Genomic DNA, 24158 nt, shown 5'->3' on the forward strand with positions numbered 1-24158 from the left:
TTCTTGAGAGCGGCGTAAAAAAACAATCAGATAAAAAAGAAATAAATAGCTGAAGAAATCAACATTATAGCTGTACAATACAAATGGGGAGGAATTAGAAATGTGTATTTAAGATCTGAATTAATTTTGTAATGGTTATATTAATTACATTAATAAATGTAATAGTTATTCATTTCCTCTTCCCTTTTTTCCCCCCTGTCTTCGGAATAAGCATTTTCTGAGCTCAGGTACACCAGGTGCGTGTTCTGTACGTATTTGTACTGAAACTTTTTGTTTACACTCACTACTATACCATCAAGGAATCAATGACTGGATTTCTGCACATTCCAACAGTCATTGATTTGTGTTTCTCATTAGCTGGCATAGCTTTCTTCTGGCTACACACAACCTTATTCATGAATGTCAAATTCTAGGAATCGTGTATGCCATTCAGTTGGTATTTTGTTCTAGTAATGTCCTGTTTATGGGTTTATGGCTGCCTGATCAAACTCAAGAATACATGTACGCTGGCATTCTACGCTTCCACCACAGCCCCTTTTATTGAACCTCTATCAGTTTCTTTGGCCAGCAGCTCTTTCGTAAGCTCGCTGTCCAATATGGTAGAGAACCGCTTCTTTTGTGAGGCCTTCCAATTTCATGAGGACACTTTTGCACATATTAGGTCGTTTCAGTGTTTGTTGTAAGTATTGATCTGTTCGATGATGAAAGCACCCTCGAGCGCCAGCCCGACCACTTCAGATGCTGAAGTCCTCACCAATCTAGTAGCCAATGGCAGAGTGTTCACTGAGATGGTCTGGTAGGAAACTGGTTTTTGTTCTGCTGACGACAAAAAACTCAGCAGACCTGTGAGAAGAATACCTTGTCCACCATTTTAGGTGTACATTAGGTTCCTTGTGCTGTAGAAAAATTTTGACAAACTGTTTCATTTGATATCATAAAAGAGCTTATTAAAACAATACTAACCACCATGACTGCCATGATGTAAGGGGAAATTATTGAGGCGACACAAAAAAATTCAAAAAGGGAGTAAAAATAAGACTGAAAATCCATCTCTTTAATCTTGCCTGATCTTGGTGTGTTTATGATAAATATATTTTTTTTTTTCAAGATTTTCTGATCATGCTGTTATGTCTTCAAGAGGGACAAATTGCTGGCACAGTCCACATTTCCCACAAATTAGATGATTTTCGAGTTTTATTTTTAAACCCTCTACTAACACTGAGAAAAGAGTTACCTGCCCATAAAACAACACTTCAAAATGCTGTGGCCTAAAGCGCGTAGCACTACAGTCCCATATAACCATCACCACTGTGGCGCGCAGCTCTACAGTCCCGTATAACCATCATGTTTAGTCACATCAAAATGACCCATAACAAGATTATTGCAGTCTTGTTGAAGTCACTGGCTTGGCAAGTGTTATGGGTTTGATTGGATTTCCGTTCCCACTCTGGGGATGACTGACTAAGCTGGTCATCCTGTAGCCCAGAGGGGTTCGTTTTGGGGGGGGGGGGGGGGTACTGATTTTACTTTCAAGATTGACTTGAAAGGGATGCTGGAGTCCCTGGAGGTGTATTATGGAGGAGAAACGTGTGTGGTGTGAGAATGGTTTAGAAAATGCCTGCAGTCTATTCCCAATGCTGTGTGCATCTAGTTACTACTACAAAGACAGTAGTAACCAGTTCCTATTCTTTTATGATTAGCTTTGTATACAAGATGTTTCTTAAACCAAATCTGTCTTCACTTTTCCGCTCCAGAACACAATACATGTGAAATATGGAGATGGAATGTTTGATTCGTTGTTGTGTCAATGCAGTCCATGTATATACAATGCAGACTGTAGCAACACCAGCAGTTTACATGGACGCATATGTTAAAGGGCCAGAACAGACTTATTTCCCCATGCAAGTGTCACTAAGGTAATGATAAGATGGTCACCAAAACAGCATGAACCTAGAAGTATTACACCTCACAGTGGTTCAGTCAGCTTGGTGTTGTAGTCACTATAACACTATTTGTAAATTGTTCTGGTCAGTGTGAATTGTTCTGGTCACTGTGAACTGTTCTGGTCACTGGGAATTGTTCTGGTCACCGAGAATTGTTCTGGTCACTGAGAATGTTCTGGTCACTGGGAATTGTTCTGGTCACTGAGAACTGTTCTGGTCAATGAGATTTAAGGGTTACATGTAACTGTAATATCCTTCTGGCCAAGCCACATGCACTTCTATTTTGACTCTAGTTTGTTTTTGGCCAAGTTTTTTTGCCATTACAAGTGTATTTATAGACCTTATTACATGTGCCCACTTTTTTTTTTTCTTTTTTTTCTTTTTTTTTTTGTGCCAGAAGAGTTGGTCTCAAGTGTTATCATAACAGGACTTCACAGTCTTAACTCTTTCCACTTAATAACAGCCTCCTCCATGTGAGGAAACCAGACTGTCAAAACATGACAATTAGCCCATAGGAATGGTCTGGCGATGAGCGAAAGATTAGATGTGATTGATTGGCTGTACACTGTAGACAAAACAGCCAATCTGAAGCTTTTATCTTGAAATCTTGAGATACTGTAAGTTCCTAACAGATACTTGTCTGGATACCAGCCCAGAGGTTTCCTTAGCTTGTAGGGCTCTGATATCCCTGCTTTGTCAGTATTGAGAGCTTGAGTTTAAGAATGACCCTTACTAGTGACAGTTTATTAGGGTGAAGAAAGTATTAATGTGAAGACTATTTCAGACGAACTAACAAAACTATCAAACAATGTCCGTAATAGTAGCTCAGTTTATTTTTTTTAATTTTTTCAACCTACGTGTAGGAAAATGTGGCTTTTTCTTTTGGCGACCAGTGATGTCACATCAAGTTTTCGACACTTTTCACAGAGACAGCTAGATTTCATCATTTGAAATGCCCCACACAGACCTATGAATACAATTGTCAAATAAACATTGAAGTACAACAACAACACAATTTCAAACAATGGATATAATGTTATCGTTACCCTCCGAGTCAATATAGCAATATAGACAACTATAGATTATGATGTTTTAAAACTATTTTAGTAGGTTGAAAAAATTTTGTTTTTTTTTCAGTATATTGAATCATTTTTCCTGGGAAATCTGTGTTATTTTTGGTGCAGTTTTTTTTTTGTTTTTTTTTTCTTTGTATCTGAAAGTTGTGATCAGATATATACAGGTGTACTTCATTTTTGTGTTTTATTTAACGGTAAGAAACAGCCAATTTCCAAAGTATTATGCTGAAATATTGGCTTCAAACTGCTCTACTATATTCATTATCCCAATTTAGGCTGTTACCAAATTCGTAAATCTATGAAAATGTTGAACAAACCTTTATGTGTGTTTTTAGCTATTCTCTAACCTTTCCTTTATAGTCTGCCTTGACTTTCATGGAACTTCGTCTTTGGTTTGATGGAATGTCTTTTTGTGTAAACACAAGAAAACCTCAAAGCCATGATATTTATGTTGCCATGGTAACTGTGTAATACGGTTGATTTATCCAGTGAAGGGTTTGTATATGAACTGACTTTTACTTACATGTATCAAAAGAAAAACTGGGAAGATTGATTATGAGTGGTTTGTTTGCTTTAGATCGCTGAGTCACTTCTAAAGTGATATAATATCACTGTAGTTGCTTGACTTGTTTTCTCAAATATCAAGTACATTCATGTACATATTTTACAAGACAGGGGTCAGGGTTGATATGTAACACAGGAAAGAAGTCAGGGGCTTTTTGTTGGCCAAAGAAGGTGAAAAACTAAAGTGAGCCTCATTAGAAAGACCATTTAAGATATCAGTGACCGTATCAATATGGTTCATAAAGCCCACCATACACTCAAAACATTTATCTATATGGTTCATAAAGCCCACCATATATTCAAAACATTTGACTTCATTTATTTTAGTGAAAATAAAAATCTTTAAAAAATAACAAAAGGTGATTTTGGGTACAGTTTTCAATGGTCTTTCTTCTGATACTTGCTTCTTTTTTGGTACAGTTTCTTTCCCTTCAGTTAGTCAGCATCAATGAAATATGACTTTCAATTTTATTCAAGCATGAACTAAGTATATTTAGGGAGTCTAGCAGGATTTACATGTAAGACCTGATTTGATGGGTTATTTGTGAGTCTGGAGAGGGCAGAAATATCATTGCTGAAATATTAATGCATGTCTGAGCCGTCTTTGCACATGTCAACCGCGTTCATGTCAACCGCAGGTCATAGTGTCCTCTCGTAAGCGAGAGTCTTGAGTTCAAAACCAGGTCAGATGTATGTATACCAAGAACTTGACAGGCGTGCACAGATCCATCTGGCCTGTGGGTTTTTCCCGTTTGAATCCGGTTCTAGTGACAAGGACCCATTGGTCGGTGATGTTTTATAGTTAATATTGATAATGTTCCATGGCTTCACTCTGTAACAGGGAGGGGTATCATGTATATGGTGTCTTTGGAATGACATTCTAGTGAGGCAGCACTTCAAATATACATGTACATGTATGGACATCCATATGATCAGAACTGTGACCGGCTTCCACAGAGAGGGTTTTACATGTAGTTGCAGTATGTGGCTAAAACCATGTGCGATCTTGTGACTCGTCATGTAGAATTGTTCCTCTGGATACCCCTCAGTTCCAAATGCATGTTTGTGACCTAGATCCAATGAGCATGATAAAACGCTGGCTGCCGGAACCAACATTTCAAGTCAGTAAATCTCCGAAGTGCAATATGGAATCTTGCAGAAATATACCTCTGTGTCTTTTTTTTGTTTTTTTTTTTTTTTGCTTGACTATTCTGAGAGGCTTAAATAATAAATAGCTCAACCACTTTCTTCAGACTTCCTATTTACAAGGAATCCCCTTTGTCGATCGAAGTTTAAGCTTCACATCCATGAGAGCTTTGCACCCTTGATGGATTGTATTTCTAGTCAATTTGCCAATTTGCAAAAACTTTTGTATTTATTTCCTGCATTTCAGAGGAAGTTTTGAAAATTGATGCCCTAAATACTTGATACCTCATCTGTTATGGTCCAGCCTCCTTTCTTTATGAGCCTGCGAACAGATTGTGCCTACAGTCTGATCCGTTTTTTTTTTTTCAATATCCTGATTTCGTTAAACGATGCTGGTGTCAAGTACTTAATGCTGTGGAAATTTTTAATTTTTAATTTTTAAGCAAAACTGATTCTTGAATAACGTTTGGAAAATTAGTAAGGGTCAGTCAAACTATTACTATAATTGATTACAGAAGAGATTGTATGGTGTCAGGCAAGGGTTCAAATCTGGTCTTGGCCACTTTTTTCATCGAAGGTGTCAGGAGAAAAGAGCTTGTGAAGCATTTTGTATCAGAGTACTAATGTATTGCTTTACCTATCTTTCAAGTCTGGATTTTTTTATTAGCATGCAAATGCATGTATTGTCATCATTGTAGAGACAGTTATGTAAAGCATATGGCTTCCGAAAAAATAGCAGTCTTTTTCTTTTTTGCTGATTCTGAGTAAATGATGTAATCATAAACTACAGCTGTCCCAACAAGCGCAGATCATTCAATCTGTCTAATGTAAAGTTCAGCACTTTTCACATCTTAACAATAACCACTTTGTGTTTTATAATCGTGCTTTTTTAGTCTCCGAGGACAACTTCAAATCAATTTCATAGACGGTTTCATAAATTGCTTTGAATGCCTTGTGTGAATACGAAAGGTAGGAAAAACATTCCCAAGAGATGCTTCGCTAGTTTATTTTGCCGATGGTGATGGTGTTTTATTGAAAGGTGAAAGGGTTTGGAATTGCGCCATTACCATGTCTGTCGTTGTGTGAAGCAAATGCCAAATCACACAGTTTTATAGCACCTGGAGGCCGTTTCAGATACGTCCCCGAAGTCCAAAACATGTTTTACAGGAAGAGCTTATGTGCTGATTGCCGAGCCTCTCAGAGGTGCTCATTGCCTCGTGAAATCGCTCACCGGAATGCCCAGATCAATTTCAACACCCTGCGGAGCTGCGCTGTTTGTTTTGATAGAATGCCGCTGCATCAGACTGCGCGAGTGCGCTTAGACTAGCTGCCACCAGGAACACACGCATCACATCGCATTGCACGGTGAAAGACAATTTCTTTCGAGATCCAATTTTTTCTTCCTGTGCGCTTAGTGGCATTGCAGTGATTGACGTCCAAGAGTGGGGGGGTCAGTGGATTGCTTGCGACGGACTCTGTACGGTGACATTTGCAAAGATGCTCGAGTCTGCCTATAGGGGGCGCCGCTCAGACTTGCTGGCGCCGGGACGATCTTTCGCCTTCCGTTGAGTGCAGTGATGGAAAAATTAAATTACAGGCATGCTGAGTTTGGAGGAGTATAAATTTTTATCTGGTTCCTCTTGGAGGCTTGTTACCGGGGACAACCATGCTTTTCTCCCATCATACCTTGTCTTCTTGTCTCACCTTAAAAAAAAACTTGTTGCCGTGACGTCAGCTCAATGACCTTCCATCAGACCTCTACGAGAATTGCAAGAGTTCTTCAAGTCTAGGAAAGTTTTTTTGTCTTCAGAATTTTTTTTTATCCCGCCATCAGTTTGCAGTTATTTTCCTGTCAACACTTACAGTGTTAGGAAAGAATTAGCCCGCACACTTTTTGATATTGTAGGCACAACTTAATGCTCCGTGTTTTTTTTTTTTTTGGTTTTTTTTTTGTTCTTCCTCCAAGTCTTTTTCATTCAGTTTTTTCTTTAATTTTCTTTTGCCAGCTGCACAATCGTGGTTGGATCCCAATCTTTCAAATAAAAATCCCCCGCCCCCTGGGCACTTCCCAAAGGAATGGTTTTGTCTCTTCTTGTTTAGCTTAGCTGTCACTCTTCTCTCAGCTATGTGGCAGCTTATGTAACTGTGTAACAGAACTTGTAAGTCAGACATCTATACTTTTTTGTGATTTTCGTTTTGCTTTAAATCGATTTGATTGTCCAAGCTACTAGTTTTTTATGCGTTGTTCTGTGCTTTTGGGATAGTTGTGTATGTTGCCTTAAATAGTGGAAAAATAAAGAGATCAAGCAAAAACTTCAGCATCAAAGTCATGACATGAGAAAATATTTCCAGTACCTTCTTGGTAGCTGCAGTACTTGTGTGTAATTTATTGTACAAGGGAGGTATATATGTTTTGGCATGTTGTCTTCATGCAAGCTCCATTTTCATCTTCAAGTGAAAAGTTTATTACATACATTCAGTACTTACCAGTAAGCACATAAAAATACCTACTCCATCTGTTATACTACCATCATGGCAGTCACCCTGAACCAGTGCTCGCTCAGATGTGCTGAAACCTCCCAAATGTGAGAGTAAGGAGAATTTACACATGGTGTCATCAATCTGCCCATTAGCAGAGGGCGTCTAGGGAATTGTCAAATTGAAATTCTCCAGATCTTCACAGGCCTCCAAGCAGGAGGGAAGTGGAAACTGTCAAAAATTTGCTGATTAAGATGGGAGAGTGAGCTCCAGGGTGTGCAGGAGAGAAGCGTATGGCTGTATGTGTTCTACCTATGACCAGCATAATCCATCTTTTCTAATCTTCCTTTCAAAAACTCCATCAGATGTAAGACGTTTGCTTTACATAAGCTGTATAAGAAAAAATAAATAATACTTAATATGAAGGATGGAGCTGAAAGCTTGTAACCCCATTTAATGAAAGAGTCAAGTTTTAAGTTTTCCGGTTTTCTTTTTGCTTTGCAGTGTATCGGTGAGTTCCACAATATTAGTCAATTTTGACTGAATTTTTTTTTATTTGTGTTTAATTTAACATTTGTGGTAGATGGAGAGGAAAAGTTTCTCTGATGAGTCTGTTTCAGAGTTGGTTTCATTTGGTTTGGGAGGCCACACCAATACAGATATACCACAGGTAATATCACAAGCACAAGGTTTAAGGTTCAAATTCCAAGTCTGATCAAGTTTAGGGTTTTAAAAATTGGTAAGCTGTATACTTCCTTACTGATGAACTGATGGATTACAACCATCAGACCAGACACAAAATATGTGTATTGATCGGGCATGTTATTGGGTGAGGTGTCATATTAGGTGTCACTGACATTGCTTACAGTGAGGTGGCATCATACAAGTACCTGTGGTATATCTGTATTGGTGTGGCCTCCCAAACCAACTGAAACCAACTCTGAAATAGACTCATCAGAGAAACTTTTCATCTCCATCAAACATTAATGTTTAATTAAACACAAATTTAAAAAAAAATCAGTCAAAATTGACTAATATTATGGAAATTGACTGATACGCTGCAAAGCAAAAAATTAAACCTGAAATTTTAAAACTTGACTCTTTCACTTATTTGCGTTTGAATATACAGCTTTAGTATTGGGATAAGCTTTCAAAACAACAGAGTTGATTGTCTGGAACTGCTCTTCGTTCAGTTTGGATTGCCTCCGTACAGCTCGCACAACTGGTGATGATTCCGGTCAGAATTAAGTCATGGCCAGTTGTGCATTGCTCAGTCAGCTCTTGGTGAGGTCTGAACAGGTCCCAGGGGTCGTTACCACTTGCAGTTGTCGCCGTGCATTACCCTAATTTCATTGGCTGCACTAACAGGCGCAGTGCAGCACTAGACGGGTGCAAACACCAGCGGTTTAAATCACTTTGGTTCGTGCGTGTCAGCATGTTGCATGTAACGGAATTCAAAACATCCACTCGAACTACTTCAGTTGACATCGATTTCCCATTAATTATTTTACTCAATATTTGCATTTGGAGAGAAACCGGTTAAATGTATTATCGGTTTTTCAACCGTGACAACATTTGATAGATGATTTTCTGATCTAATGTCGATAAGATGTATTGTCTGTTTTTACAACAGTTCTCTAATTCGGACAGCCTCTGGAAGATTTGGTGCATTAAATTTTGGAACAAGAGATATGTAATTCGAACCCCATCATTTGAAAATGGCCGTCTTTATCATGAAACAAAGTTTGGAGTACATCTCATTCTTTTTAAATCATGATATTGCTTCAGAAATGTTAGGGTAAATTAACATCCCTAAAAATTAAAATACATTTATATCCTCTGATAGAGTTTGCACCAATGTAGGTTAGTCAATAAAAATCTGGGTTCCATCTGTGTTGAGCCCTGTCTATTACTGAGTATACATGTATGTAAGTGGAGCCATCTTTGTTATGCTTTATTACATCATTCAGCAATGTTTCCTTTCACCTTTTTTTTTTATTACAATTTAATCCTTGGCAAATTATGCTGGCTGTCCTGCTGTATAATTATTGTTTGCTACCAACATGTGATATGAATTGACTGAACTGTTCTGTAGAATTGCATCTGCGTTTACGTGCGTTCCATGGACCTCTGTCTGTATGCTGTTATGCACAGTGTATATGGAGCCTCCTTACCCGAGTGTTTGCCTCAGAAAAAATTATCCATCTGTTTACGTATTCAGTGACTCGTCAAAATGTATTTTGCAGATGTGTCATTTCATTAATCTGGGTGCATCAGATTTGCCTCATTTAGATTGGAGTGTCTTTGAAGTTGAAAGTTGTCTTTTATGTGATACTGCCCTTTGCTTGTGAAGCTGAAGAAGTGTAACTTAAAATAACATGGTACTGGGTCTATCACTATGTCATACACATGTTCACTGTGACGTGTGTGTGATAAATTACATGTTGTTCAGATTTTTCCATCAATACATTGTAGAAGAACAGTGACATTTTAAAATGTCCCTGTAGCCCAAATTTGCAGTCTTACGTTAGGTAAGAATTGTCGTTGAGAAACCAAAAAAATTAGTATTACTTTTGTTATTTACGTGTTGTTTTGGTTATGTTTTTATTACTTACCTGTTCATTAAGATGTTGAAATGGTAGCTCAGAGGATTCTTTTAATTGTGTTCTTTGTGCGTTTTAAAATGTTACTGTACAATATTTTTCACTTTTGGAAATCTGGTCATTTTTTTTTTCATTTGTCCTTTTCTCCTTTTTGCTTTCCTGTTCATTGGAATACTATTCTTCCAAACTCTTTCATTAGTCTTGAACTGATGTCAATTGGAACATATCAAATGTTTGATAGAAAAGGTTTTATGAAATATTTTGTTGGTCATAAAAGAATCTGGACATCTGAAAGTTTGTTCAAAATGTACGTCTGCTTTGATTTTATGAACTGCTTGTGTTTTTTGATCTGCAGGTTGTGTTATCTTTAAAAGGACATATAAGTAAGATACATGATTTCATCCTTGCATACCAGGACCAGCAAAAATTTTTCTAAAAAAAAAAAAAAACCAAAAAAAAATTTATTTTTTTTTTAAGTCCTATTTGTTTAAATGTTTCTTTTATGATAATTGTTACATTGTGTGCATCAAGTGTAAACATTTGCAAATTGCAGTAATGCACCAAAGAATCTGCCATCTAATATGAAGTGATGGCTGGGGGGAGAGGAGGGGGGGGGGCAGGAGAAATGGAGAAGAGAACAAGTGTGAATTATCATTTATAGATAATGTTAATTACCAAATTAAAAGTCAGACAGATTAAATGTTCTGATCAGATATGCACAAAGATCAGGTGACATTTGTGATACATGCATTTTGAGGCGTTCATATCAGGTGAAACAATAACTCGAATTTATGAGAGTGTCAGAAGGAGAACTCTGATTTGAATAACAAAAGATTCCTGTTGTCTTTGTATAACTTGCCCTGTAGGCTGTGACTTTCATAACGAAGGTGAATTAATTAAGTTTGTTAATTACAGGAGTAGGATAAGATGTAGTTACATGGCTCTTAACACCCTTCAGGTTTTGTGAAGTGTGCTGTAACTTATCATTAGGATCCACGTGTAAAACTGGAGGCTGAATCATCGTCTGACGCTTTAAAGAAAAGATAAAAATCCAATTTGTTTGAACTTTTTTTCAAGTGTTTTATGAGGAAAGTGACAAAATGTGGGAATTAATACCATTAATGAGGGCAACAACAAAAACAGTCTTAGAAGAAGATAGAAGTGTGTCTGTAGTTTTCCTATACTGATCCTTAATGACCTGTTGCAGTCTAAAAGCAAACTTGTGTAACACTATAATATATAAAGAACAGCTTGACTTTAGTAGAGCTTTTTAACTTAAGATGTATATTTACCTATCATGGGCTCAGAATCCGGTGAAGATTTATTTGATTGGCTTTTTACGCCTTACTGTTGGGAATTGATCCTTGTTATGACCCTTGTGATGTATTTGTTTCAGGTTCATCATGCACATGTATTTGTTTCATGGCCATGTGATGTATTTTGTTTCATGCTCATGACCATGTGATGTATTTGTTTCATGGCCATGTGATGTATTTGTTTCATGGCCATGTGGTGTATTTGTTTCATGGCCATGTGATGTATTTGTTTCATGGCCATGTGATGTATTTGTTTCATGGCCATGGCCATGTGATGTATTTGTTTTATGGCCATGGCCATGTGATGTATTTGTTTCATGGCCATGTGATGTATTTGTTTCATGGCCATGTGATGTATTTGTTTCATGGCCATGGCCATGTGATGTATTTGTTTCATGGTCATGTGATGTATTTGTTTCATGGCCATGGCCATGTGATGTATTTGTTTTATGGCCGTGGCCATGTGATGTATTTGTTTCATGGCCATGGCCATGTGATGTATTTGTTTTATGGCCATGTGATGTATTTGTTTCATGGTCATGTGATGTATTTGTTTCATGGCCATGTGATGTATTTGTTTCATGGTCATGTGATGTATTTGTTTCATGGCCATGGCCATGTGATGTATTTGTTTCATGGCCATGTGATGTATTTGTTTTATGGCCATGGCCATGTGATGTATTTGTTTCATGGCCATGGCCATGTGATGTATTTGTTTTATGGCCATGTGATGTATTTGTTTCATGGCCATGTGATGTATTTGTTTCATGGTCATGTGATGTATTTGTTTCATGGCCATGTGATGTATTTGTTTCATGGTCATGTGATGTATTTGTTTCATGGCCATGGCCATGTGATGTATTTGTTTTATGGCCATGGCCATGTGATGTATTTGTTTCATGGCCATGGCCATGTGATGTATTTGTTTTATGGCCATGTGATGTATTTGTTTCATGGCCATGGCCATGTGATGTATTTGTTTCATGGCCATGTGATGTATTTGTTTCATGCTCATGGTCATGTGATGTGCATGTATATCCTTCATGCTCATGCATACATGTACGTGTAGACATGTTTATATACATGTTTGTAATTAACTAATTTGTAGTATTTACCCTGTGTGTACACAACCACTTCACATTGAGTTTTTAGACTTGATGGGCTGATAAGTGGACAAACTGTTTTGGCCAAATAGCTTATTGGACTTTACACATATGTCTTCAGGTTACAAAATCTCGTTATTTATTCTTGTGGTATAAAATATCTATGTATTAGGCTTTATCTCTTAAGCAATTAAAACATGTCCTTGTAGATTTCTGTGTAATTTTCTGCTCTCCTCCACTGATGGACATTTTCCCTGTTTGACCTTTGTAGCGACCTCAATACCTCAGATCAAGCGGTTCAGTTTTGTGGAGGAACCGCAGGACGTGATCGTTGTCAAGGATACGGCAGCGTTACTCCACTGTTCAGCACAGTATCCCAACCACTCTCCAGATATCCAGTGGCTGAAGGATGGAGAGTTTATTAATTTTAAAGGTGAAAATAGAAGGTAAGCGGAACAAGTGACACTTCGCAATGTTGCAGCCGTGCCATCTGCTGTGAAGAGGATGACAGTATGTCTGAAAATTGCAGTTGAGAAGTACGTTGTGGCCTTGCTATTATTTATCCGGGACGTCCATTTTGGTTGACCGCTGTTATATGAATGTCTGTTCTGACACATAGATTCTCTACTTGACTGTGATTCAAGATGTCTTCTGTGACCAGCTAAATTTTACTACATAAACTTGTATATATTTCATAAACAGAAGAAAATTAAAAGTCAGTATACTACAATGGTTTTAGATGACTTTTATGGCCAGGTGTTATGAAATGCATCAGCGCAGATGAGGTAGTACAACATCGTTTGCCTGATTGTTAATCATTTTTCAGTGAGAATGCCAGTACTGATGAGTAGTGTGTTTCTCTTTCCCTTTCAGATATAAATTATCAAATGGGTCGTTGTACTTTAACACAGTTCATCACTCCAAAGGCCCCGATTCTGATAGGGGGCGCTACCAGTGTGTGGCAAGCGTTGAAGGCCTTGGCAGTATCATCAGTCGAGTGGCAGTTTTACAGATAGCTCGTAAGTTACGATCTTTCTCAGTATGTTTATCACATTCGGACATTTGCCGGTATCTGTGTGTAAAAGGATGGAACATTTAGGCATTGAGGTTGTCACCATTGTCCCATTGATAGAACACCACATGGATTCTGTTGTTTGATGTATTTATTTATTTATTTAATTGGTGTTTTACGCCGTACTTGAGAATATTTCACTTATACGGCGGTCGGCATTATGGTGGGAGGAAATCGGGCACAGCCTGGCAGAAACCCACAACCATCTGCAGGTTGCTGGCAGACCTTCCCACATAAATTCTGTTGTTGGTCTTGCACTTATAACTGATTGTTTATAGATAAACATTAATGATGTCAGTTGAATTTGGTGCATTTTATTGGCTGTCAGTACTAACAGACCTATAGACACCTGTGTCCATTTCATCTTTGAAGTCAGTGACTCCAGTTTGGGTTAAAATTTCAAAATGCAAGAATGTGTTTATCATTTATATCATGCCAAAAAGTTGAGAGTTTGTTGCCATTGGCAACATATACGTGCATTCACTGTGGAACCTGAATGTATTTGATAGGGAAGAAACCAATAAATATTTATCCAACACAAAATTGTACGTGTATCCCGTTCATTAAATGTGCTTCTTGAAACCCCAAACCTGCAGTACTTTAGTGAAAGGGTGTTTGCTGTGATGGGGCTGTAAAGTTAGATAACCTCAGTGTTATTACCTCCCTTGAATGAAGCCCAAGTTTGTAATAACAGTGTAACAGTTTCTTAAATCCCATGACAATATTTCTGTTAAAACTTAAATTATTGTTATATCTGGAGGACAAAAGGTTCTTGAAGGATAAATTTCTATTTACTCTGCCCTAAAATTCACCTTTCTTGTCTCTTTCCAGATCTTGCCAGAACCTTCGACGTTGTGCCAAAGCCATTCTCTCCACAGTTATATTTAGGTGATGTCGCCATGTTCAAATGTTCCATAGAGGGTGCACCAGCACCGACAATAATCTGGTATCGGGACGGCGACAAGTTAGAAGAGCGGTTTAACGTAAAAGGAGATAAAAAGACAATTCAGATTTATCCTGATGGGGTGCTAGAAATGACTGGTATGGAGTTTGAAGACTTCGGAACCTACCAGTGTGAGGCTTCTAATGTAGATCGTACGCGCAAGAGTTCAACAGTGGAAATTGTGCAGAACCCAAATATAGGTAGGTTTCTTTCTAGTCAACAGTTGGAATTGTGCCAACCCAATTATCGGTACATTTTTCTGGTCAAAATTTGTAAGAAAATTAATGATAGGTAATGCGTGTGATTATAAGCAGTGACATAACACTATTCTGTACACAAAGGTAAATTCTCTGATTTTGAATGTAAATATATCTTTGTTGATTTGTTATTTGAAAAGATTCCAGATTGATGAACATGTATTTATTTGTTTATTTATTCTCTTGTTTACAGGATGGACATTCTGAGTGTTATTATAGAATTGTAGTTTGTAAAGTTTTAAAAAATTTTCAAATACATGTACATGTATATCTTTGTTTTTTGGTATAACATTATCGACCTTTGACCTTGCAGCTGATTACCAAGGTGTGCCGCCCCGTTTTGTAATGAAGCCAGAAGATACACGGGGAATTAAAGGTGACGATGTTTACCTCTACTGCGGAGCAAACGGAAGAGATAGAAAAGACTCGCATCCAAAAATTATCTGGTTAAAAGATGGTGTTACCGTGGATACGTAAGTACCTTTTGAAGTGTAGATTCTGTGTCACAAAATTAGAATCATGAATTCTTAGTTCTTAGTTGAATTTGTGGAGTACTTTAGGTTGTGTGTGTAAATTGGATACAAATATATGGGTCTATTCAACTCAAGATGCCACAGCTTCTGTTAGAACATATGTGGCCTTTCTCAGGTACCTAGCAGGTATGATATTCGTTAGATCATCAAAGGCATTATGAGAAAAGGTGAAAGGCTTTTCAGATCTGCTTAGCAATAAAAAAATTAATTTTTGACAAAGGCTCCAATTGTTTTGGTAATTAACATTTCATTGTTCAGTGATAGTAATACAGAAGTGTGTGTGAGAAAATCTCAAGCTGACATGAAAACAAAACATAGAATAAAAACATATCTACTTATTTATTTATTTATTTGATTGGTGTTTTACGCCGTACTCAAGAATATTTGACTTATACTATGGCAACCAGCATTATGGTTGGAGGAAATCGGGCACAGCCCGGGGGAAACCCACGCCCATCCGCAGGTTGCTGGCAGACCTTCCCACGTACGACCACATGTCTACTGGTTTCCGTGTAAAAAAAAAAAAAATTCTTCATGGCATTTTTGTTTTTGTTGCATAAGGATAAAATGTTAAGACATAATCATTTATGTGTTCTTGTTTATGACTTTTTGTAGCACAAAGAATTCTCGTTTTAACTTGGTGGGTCAGGGCACGTTACAGATCGCAAACGTGACGGAAGTGGACGCTGGCACATACACGTGTCGCGCCAGTAACCTTGAGGACTCCATAGACGCCGACGCACTCTTGCATATATTAGGTCAGTCAGTCAGTCAGATAGCATCGGAAGATTTCAGTGGATGGGAAAATGATTTCAGCCTTTTTGAATGTTTATATATGAAAAGTTTTATGAAGAGGCCTTCGAGGATGTGAAAAATTTTACTTATTGTATTTCACGTGGTGCTTTCAGAAGAACATAACAAAGATGTTAAAATGATACTTTTTAACTTTTTCTGATAAAATTTTTCATCAAACTTTTCAAAGATACAACATAGGCTCTGTTTTCTCTTACGCAGTCGAACCAAAGATAGTGAAAGAGCCCAAAGATGTGTACGCTCACGTGAACGCGGATGTGACCTTTGACTGTGAAGTGTATGGTATCCCTCAGCCAACTGTGAAATGGCTGAAAGACGGCGACCAGATCATTCCCAGCGAATATTTCCAAATAACAGACAAAAAGGGACTGAGGATTCTGGGCTTGGTTGCCTCTGACGATGGCATCTATCAGTGCTTCGTCGAAAACCAGTTGTCCTCAGTTCAAGCCAGTGCACAGCTTGTGATTTTACAGCAAGGTATGCTTACCCCGTGAAAAATTATCCTGAAATCTTCTTACTTTTGCAGGTTAAAGAACATAAAGCCTCAAGAAATAGAGAATATCTTTTTACTGTCACTTCGAATATGAATCATCTCTGATTTTAATAACTAAATTTCCATCTTGACTTTTTGAACTCTTCCTGTGTTTTTCCCCCCCAATTTCTCTGTTTCTTGAGGTTTATTATGTGTGTTGTTAGCCACAGAAACTACATAGAAACAAGCTGTATATTTCTTATAAAGAAATGAATATCTACGACATGAAAACAAAAGTTTTCCCCATAGACTTTAGTTAGTGTTGAGAAAAATAGTGCATCCTGCAATTAGCTACAATATATATGTAGTTAGTTACATATATATATATATATATATATATATATATATATATATGTATATATATATATGTAGATCATCATAGATCAAAGAATACACGGAAATACAGTTTGAAGTGCATTTCCACATTTTTGTCCCGATCATATAAGTAGATTCACAGTTCTTGTATTTTAAGACACCCGGGTAGCGACCAATCATAGGCCTTGTATGTATCATCACAATCACCAATCATTTTTCATCATTTGTTCACTGTTCACAAGAGTTCATCTGCACTGTTTTGTGTGAATTTTGTTTGTATGAACTAACACTGTTCACGTTTGTGTCAGCACTACTGCACACTGTGTTCAATGTTCATCTGCACTGTTTCACGTGTGAAACTCACAGTGTATTTCACTTTGGAAATGTCTACCGTGTTCACTTGTTCATTTGCCGCAGAACTATTCACGTCAACTCTCGTTCACTGTGTTTGTTCTTATTTGTTCCTTAGCGTTCTCCTTTCATTTCCATCTGTGTTCCACATTTTCATTATCATCCATTCTCTACTTTCATTATCATCTATTATCAACTTTCATTATCATCCATTATCTACTTTCACTATCGTCCTTTGAAAATCCTTTCTATAGATTTAAATAACATATAAAGACTACAGCAGAATCAGACCAGCAACGAAAGTGTGGTAATCGGTAAAATATGTGACCCTGTGAATTTACTTCAGTTAGGGTTTTAATTCCAAATGTTTATGTAAATGTTTAAATAGGAGCAACTCATTTACATGCTGGCACCATGACATGAGCAGAATTAAGTAAAAAAAAAAAATTGAAGTGATTTTAATGGCAATTTCTGAATGTCCATTATTTCAAGCCTATCATCCTCTTCATTCATTCATTCATTTATTCATTCATTCATTCTTACATGTATTTTGTCATCGCCTTCATCATGCAGTGAGACCCATTTTTGTCCAGTTCATTATCTGTGATTTATATCCTCCACATAGCCCCAGCTGTAACATACAATGAATTTTAGTGAGTCTTATTTAAATCATAAACCCCAGTTTAAGACCTCACCTTAAACCATGTTGTTAAAAGTTAAAATAATTGTTCATCAGTAGTTAAATTTTGGTGCCGGTATTTTGCTTTATTTCAAGTTTTGCATTTTTGAATTTTACATTAAACCATGTTTTGATAAAACATAATGTAATCGTTGATCAGTGTTTAAAATTTTGGTGCTGGTAATTAACTTGTTTGTCTAATGCGGTTTATTTGGAGAGAGAGTCTGGAGTGAGGGTTTAGCACATGAGGAAAACTTGACCGAAACCTCCCCAATTTCATCCCTATTGACCCTTATCCGCTTGAAGTCTTACACCTTTTTATTGCATGTTGCATATAGATATATATATACATATATATTTTGGAGAATTTACTCAGCACTTTACCATCCTGCCTTCACCTTGCATGTCATGGCATGGCATTCTGACCTTGACCTGTGTGATATCTTGACCTTGAATGACCTTGAACTGCATGTTAATTTTATCTTGAATGGAATTTGTGCATCGTAAATACTGTTCAAAAAATGTGGTGCATGTTCTTTTGACTTTTGAAAATTGCATGATATTTTATTTTGATATTAAATTACACATTTAATGTACATGTACATTCCACATGCTCTCAAGAACATCAGACATTTTGCCATGACATCACATTTGTCTTACTCTGTTTTCACTGTAATGACAATCTAACTTCGAATCTTCATTATTCAGAGAAATATTACCACCTCACAACTTTTCATTTTCATACGTATAATCCACAAACTAACAAAACAGCAGTTTTTTTTTTTTTTTGTTTGTTTGATTTTGAAAGAATATTTTAACTTCACAAATTTATTGAAAACAAATCTACTGCATTACAGTGTGCATAGTTGCTCAGTCATCCTGGAGGACCCTTATGGGCTTTATCGTCAAGGTTACCTGAAGTTGTTTACCTGAAAAGGTTACCAGAAGTTATTTGTCCTGGTTAAGTCCATTCCAGATTCCATTCTTTTCTGCTTTTTGCAGGACCCTAATCAAACTTCCAGGATCAGAGTCCTGGCAAGGTGAAGTGGTTTTCATGGAACACTGCTTGGTTTCGGGGCCTCCGTGGCTCAGTCGGTCAGCGCGCTAGCGCAGCGTAATGACCTAAGAGTCTCTCACCAATGCGGTCGCTGTGAGTTCAAGTCCAGCTCATGCTGGCTTCCTCTCCGGCCGTACGTGGGAAGGTCTGCCAGCAACCTGCGGATGGTCGTGGGTTTCTCCCGGGCTCTGCCCGGTTTCCTCCCACCATAATGCTGGCCGCCGTTGTATAAGTGAAATATTCTTGAGTACGGCGTAAAACACCAATCAAATAAACACCAATCAAACTGCTTGGTTTCCTCCGTCCAAAAAGCCTGGTTTCCCTCATCCAAAAAGCCTGGTTTCCTCTGTCCAAGAAGCCTGGTTTCTTCCCTAACCTTAACAATTGTTGTCATACAGCCACTGAAACCTTTTTGACTGGCTTAAAACCTGAGTCAAATAAACGTTAGAGAAAAAACACACACTCTTGAAATCGAACTTCAGTTCTACCTGTCTGTATGTTTGCACGAGTGTTACAGAAGCATGTTTTGTATCAGAAAGTCTTACAGTAATTTGATCACAACTTTGATCACAATGCTAATTAAGTTTTGAAGAATAATGATCATTTTTGTGATCAAGATGTTGTAGACTTTAGTAGCACTGTAGGATATTGTTAGGGTTGTAGAAAGTTATTAGAAATGGTGTTAAAGTTTAATAGTGACGTATTTTTTATAGACCGTCTTCGTGTAGTGCTAGTGAACTATTTAGTGCTGGTTAAAGACATTGGTATTTTTGTATGTTTTATTTCCAGCTGATGTTATTTGTATAAAAGGTTTAATGGTTTTGAGTTTTGAAAGAAATTGATCCTGAGTCAAAAAAGGAAAGGAAAACAAATCCTGATGTTTGATTGACAGGAACAGAAATGTATGTTTCCATTGGTGTTTGCATTTCTTCAAAATAACACAAAAGGTTATAAATTTATATTTCGTTATATTTCTTTTGATATAAAGTAATTTTGAATATAAAGTGTACTAAAAAATGCCATGGCCAAGTTATTAACATTTATGTATCTAATCATAATTGACTTATAATTTGCATGGCTCTACTTATCTTTGAGTCTTGGACTTTGGATCTTTTTCTACTGACAAGTTGCAACATTGTTTTTTGCTCTATTTTCTTAATGATGCTGTGAAAAGGTTTTTGTTTTGAGAGGCTGTGATTTTTTTCTTGGAACGAAAATGTTCTCCGTGCTGTTGCTGTAATGGTACCTCATTCTCTTTACACGTCTTCATTTGTGTTTTCTTTTGCTTTGGTATTATTAAGTTTTGCTTTTTCTTCATTTTTCCCCCCTTTTCTGTTTTTCTCCCTTGTCTTTGCTGTTGCGTTACCCTCCCCCCGGCCCTTTGCAGACGTACCCTTGCCCCAGGCCCTCTCTCTGACATCACCACGCCCACTTCATCCAGGAGGACGAAACGTAAACGTCGACAACCTCCCTCAAGGCCCCACCAACCTCCAGGCGGCACTGATTTCTACGGGCTTTGTCACGTTGCTATGGCGACAGCCCGAGAAATTGTACGAGGGAGAGGAACCGGTGACGATGTACTCGGTCTTCTGGAAAGAGAAAGGATCTGATAGGTAGGATCATGGCTGTGAGAATGTAGAGATTTGGAACCAGACTGTATTTATTCTAAAATATCTTCCACTGTGTGGCTCATTTTGTCCGATTCTCATTGTTCCGGGGATCCTAGGAACGTGTTTTGGTAAGGCAGGACGATATCCTCCTGGTTTCAGCAGCAAAAGCAATCCTTTATACCATTACCATTATTTGCTTCAAAAATGTACTGTTTAAGACAGATTTTCAGGGCAAATGCAGTAAGGTTGCATAGTAACTGTTTAAAATAACTAACAACTTTCACGGCTGGTTGAAGTGTTTGTCTTTCAGTCACTAGGTCCAGTCACAACAGACGGTTTTCAAATTACTTCTCACATGTTGCATTTCATGATTGATCTGGTACACAATGGCCCAGGGTATACTGACACAAACTTGGGGGCCAGGGCTCTTATTGTAATCACACGATATAATTTATTTCTCTCTTCTCAGGGAGCGTGTTATGAACACAACAATTTTGGAGGCGAACATTCAACATTTGAAGCCGGATACAGAGTACGTGTTCCGTGTGGTCTCGTACAACAAAGTGGGGCCGAGTCGCGACTTTGTCAGACTGACCGTCCGTACGGAGCCGGAAGGTACGATCAAGTTTGCATTCTCAAAAATTAAATTTTTCTCTGCTAGTCAGTTATTATGAAACTTGTAGAGCTATGGGTTATGATTGTCTTTTCTTGCTATGGAACAGTGATAGCTGTCCCACATAGCTATAAGGTATATCTAGCGTCCAGCTCATGCTGGCTTCCTCTCCGGCGGTATGTGGGAAGGTCTGTCAGCAACCTGCATATGGTTGTGGGTTTCTGCCGGGCTCTGCCTGGTTTCCTCCTACCATAATGCTGGCCGCCGTCGTATAAGTGAAATATTCTTGAGTACAGCGTAAAACACCAATCAAATAAATAAATATATCTAGCACTTAAGCAAGATTGAGGTTTAAGTCTCAGAGATTGAGGAAAGCTAAGGGTGAGTTAGTTACTTGCTACTGAAAATGTTTGAGCTGGACAACTGAAAACATTTTTTTTATTATTATTAACCAAGATGTCATATGTATCATTCATGGGTGTACCGATATAGCACAATATTGGTGAGAATAAAGCTCCACAGAGCTTGGTGTATCCTAACGGAGTTTTTAATTAGTAATGGTGGGGGTAATGGCAAATCATATACACGTAGTATAGATTTCTTTTTTTAATCTTTTAAGAATTATGACATGATCCTTATTTGGTGCTGAGCAAACACGAAATAATAAGCATCTATTGCAGGAGTTAAGATTTAGCTTTGATATAAACAGAGGTGTACATGTAAGACTCCTGATTGGTGTTGATAATTTATTCTGTTCCCGAGGCTTGGACATACTTGAAATGAGTAGTACAGTAAGTTAATAACTTCTATAGAATGGCATATTTAAATTAAAGACATCTCCAGGTATTGGAATGGTGTACATCATCAATTTGTGGAACGGTAGAGTGTACTGAATTCTTTTTTGTGTGATCAGTTACACGTGTGCCACTCTACTGCCCAAAGACACCAGATATTTAACCTAGACCATGTGGGTGTTTGTCAGGCTAACCCCAACTGCCATTGTCCACCTTAGTTTTTATGCCCATTTTACTGACCTCCTTTGTGTACATGTAGGTGAGATAATCAATGGTACCACAGAAGCACAAATCAAAACAAAAATAGAACATATTTGGAAATTGAATTTTTCATACATTAAACCATGTTGTAGCAGTATTTTGTTTTCCATGTTTCCAATTTGCTGGCGGAAAAGATGTATTAAAGTTGGTTTTGCTTTCTGTTCAGTTTTTGTCCCAGATCCGCCTACAAATGTCCGTGCGACAACTCTGTCAGCGGATTCCATCAAAGTGGAATGGGATCCACCCAAAGAAGAGAACGGAAACATTATCCAGTACGAGTTGATTTATTATGAAGTCGGGGCCAATGGCGAGCACGAAGTCACTGTCGATGGGTTTTCAAAAACTTTAACCAACCTGAAGGCATTCACGGAATACAGTTTCCGTGTTGTAGCTCATAACCAGAATGGACCGGGCCGAAGCACGGAAGAGTTTGTCGCCAGGACGTATTCCGATCGGCCGAGCGCTGAACCGCAGAATGTCACGTTAGAAGTTTCTAGTACAACGGTGAGTAGACGAGAATTTGAGAGAGGACGAAAATATTCTCCGCAGGAAAATCCACGACTTTGTAGATTGTATTCTTTCCTATCCGAGAGAACATAAATGAATGTACATGTACTTGGCTGTTAAGTTAATTAAATATATTATAAATGTTTTCCATTACCTTTAAAGCCTACTTGTCATGTACATTATTTGACTCAAAGCAAACACATTTAGAGGCTAAGAAAAGTCACAATGTACATTGTTTCAGTAGGCCGTATCATTTTACCTCCCAAACAAACCAAAGGTCTGCCAGCAACCTGCAGATGGTCGTGGGTTTTCCCCGGGCTGTGCCTGGTTTCCACCCACCATAATGCTGGTCGCCGTCGTATAAGTGAAAAATTCTTGAGTACCTCGTTGGAGTAACACCTATCAAATAAATAAATAAATAAATAAATAAATCCAAATAAACCTTGAAACATCAGCAAAAATAAGTGGATTTAAGACGAGTTTAGTATTTAAATTTGTAGATTTGTAGATACATGAATGTTGAGGATTTGTGTTTGACCAAACTTACTCAGGTATTAAGACATTTTATACTTCGTTAATTGTACAGAGTATAATTGTCCGTTGGGAACCTCCGCCAAAAGATCAGCAGAACGGCTTCATCACCGGTTACAAGATTCGCTACAAGAAAAAAGGTGGTAATAGTGAGATAGCTACGCCAGACAAGAACCGCCGCGCTTTCGCACTGACTGGACTGGAGAGGAACACGGAGTATCATGTACGACTAACAGCACTGACCGTCAACGGAAGTGGCCCTGCCACTGATTGGCTGACAGCTACAACTTTGCGGGATGACCTAGATGGTGAGGACGAGTTTCAGAACTGTGACAAGCATCTCTTTATGGTTCTTTGTCTGTCTGTGTGTCAAATTTGACAGATTGTATCATTTACATGTAACGTAGGCCATTCACTTAACTATGGGCCTGACTGCAAGACATTATCGAATTTTGTGACGGCAAACTTTTAATGTTAAAATCTTAAAAAGTTAACCGGGCCCTGTTGAAGTGAAGTGTTTATTTAATGTAAATTATGGACAAATTTAATAATCCAGGATATCATTTATTTTGATAAGAGAAGAATTTATGAACAACCTTTAAAGACACAGATACATTTTTTTCCCTAAATTTAGAATCCAGAGTTCCTGGCCCTCCAACTCGGTTGCGACTACAGCCAATGAGCAACTCCATCATCGTGAGATGGGAGCCACCCATAGAAATGGGCATTGCGGTCAAAGGTTATATCCTTGGTTACGGAATTGGCATCCCGGATGTGTACCTTCAGGTACTTGATGCCCGACAGCTTCATTACAGGATTGAGAATCTGAGTAAGTATTAAAACCTGAACTGGGCATAGAGAAAGTCATTAGCATTATAAAAATGTGGAAATCTGGAAAAATAATCTGGACTGAAAATTTGTTTTAAGGTTTTCTCTACAAAAATGAAATGAGAAGTGAGGATGATTAATTTTTTGAACGTTTTGACATAATGCTGTTTTTAAGACTTTGTGCCATTTATTTTTGTAATAATTAAGTTTTTTAAAGCACTAACAGTCAGCCC

At 37.8% G+C, this 24158-nt stretch overlaps 1 protein-coding gene across 1 annotated transcript in view; it reads left to right on the top strand.

The window, feature by feature from the left end:
* Positions 1-24158, top strand: part of LOC135462494 (neogenin-like) — a 129265-nt gene that overhangs the window by 86378 nt on the left and 18729 nt on the right. Inside the window, 11 exon segments of the mRNA XM_064739721.1 lie at positions 12501-12675; positions 13103-13248; positions 14133-14444; positions 14815-14974; positions 15650-15792; positions 16049-16324; positions 19983-20394; positions 20861-21006; positions 22226-22563; positions 23153-23405; positions 23732-23926. Of these exon segments, the coding sequence (XP_064595791.1) occupies positions 12501-12675; positions 13103-13248; positions 14133-14444; positions 14815-14974; positions 15650-15792; positions 16049-16324; positions 19983-20394; positions 20861-21006; positions 22226-22563; positions 23153-23405; positions 23732-23926 (2556 nt within the window).

This window comes from Liolophura sinensis, chromosome 2, assembly GCF_032854445.1.
Source record: "Liolophura sinensis isolate JHLJ2023 chromosome 2, CUHK_Ljap_v2, whole genome shotgun sequence".
NCBI classification, from domain to species: domain Eukaryota; kingdom Metazoa; phylum Mollusca; class Polyplacophora; order Chitonida; family Chitonidae; genus Liolophura; species Liolophura sinensis.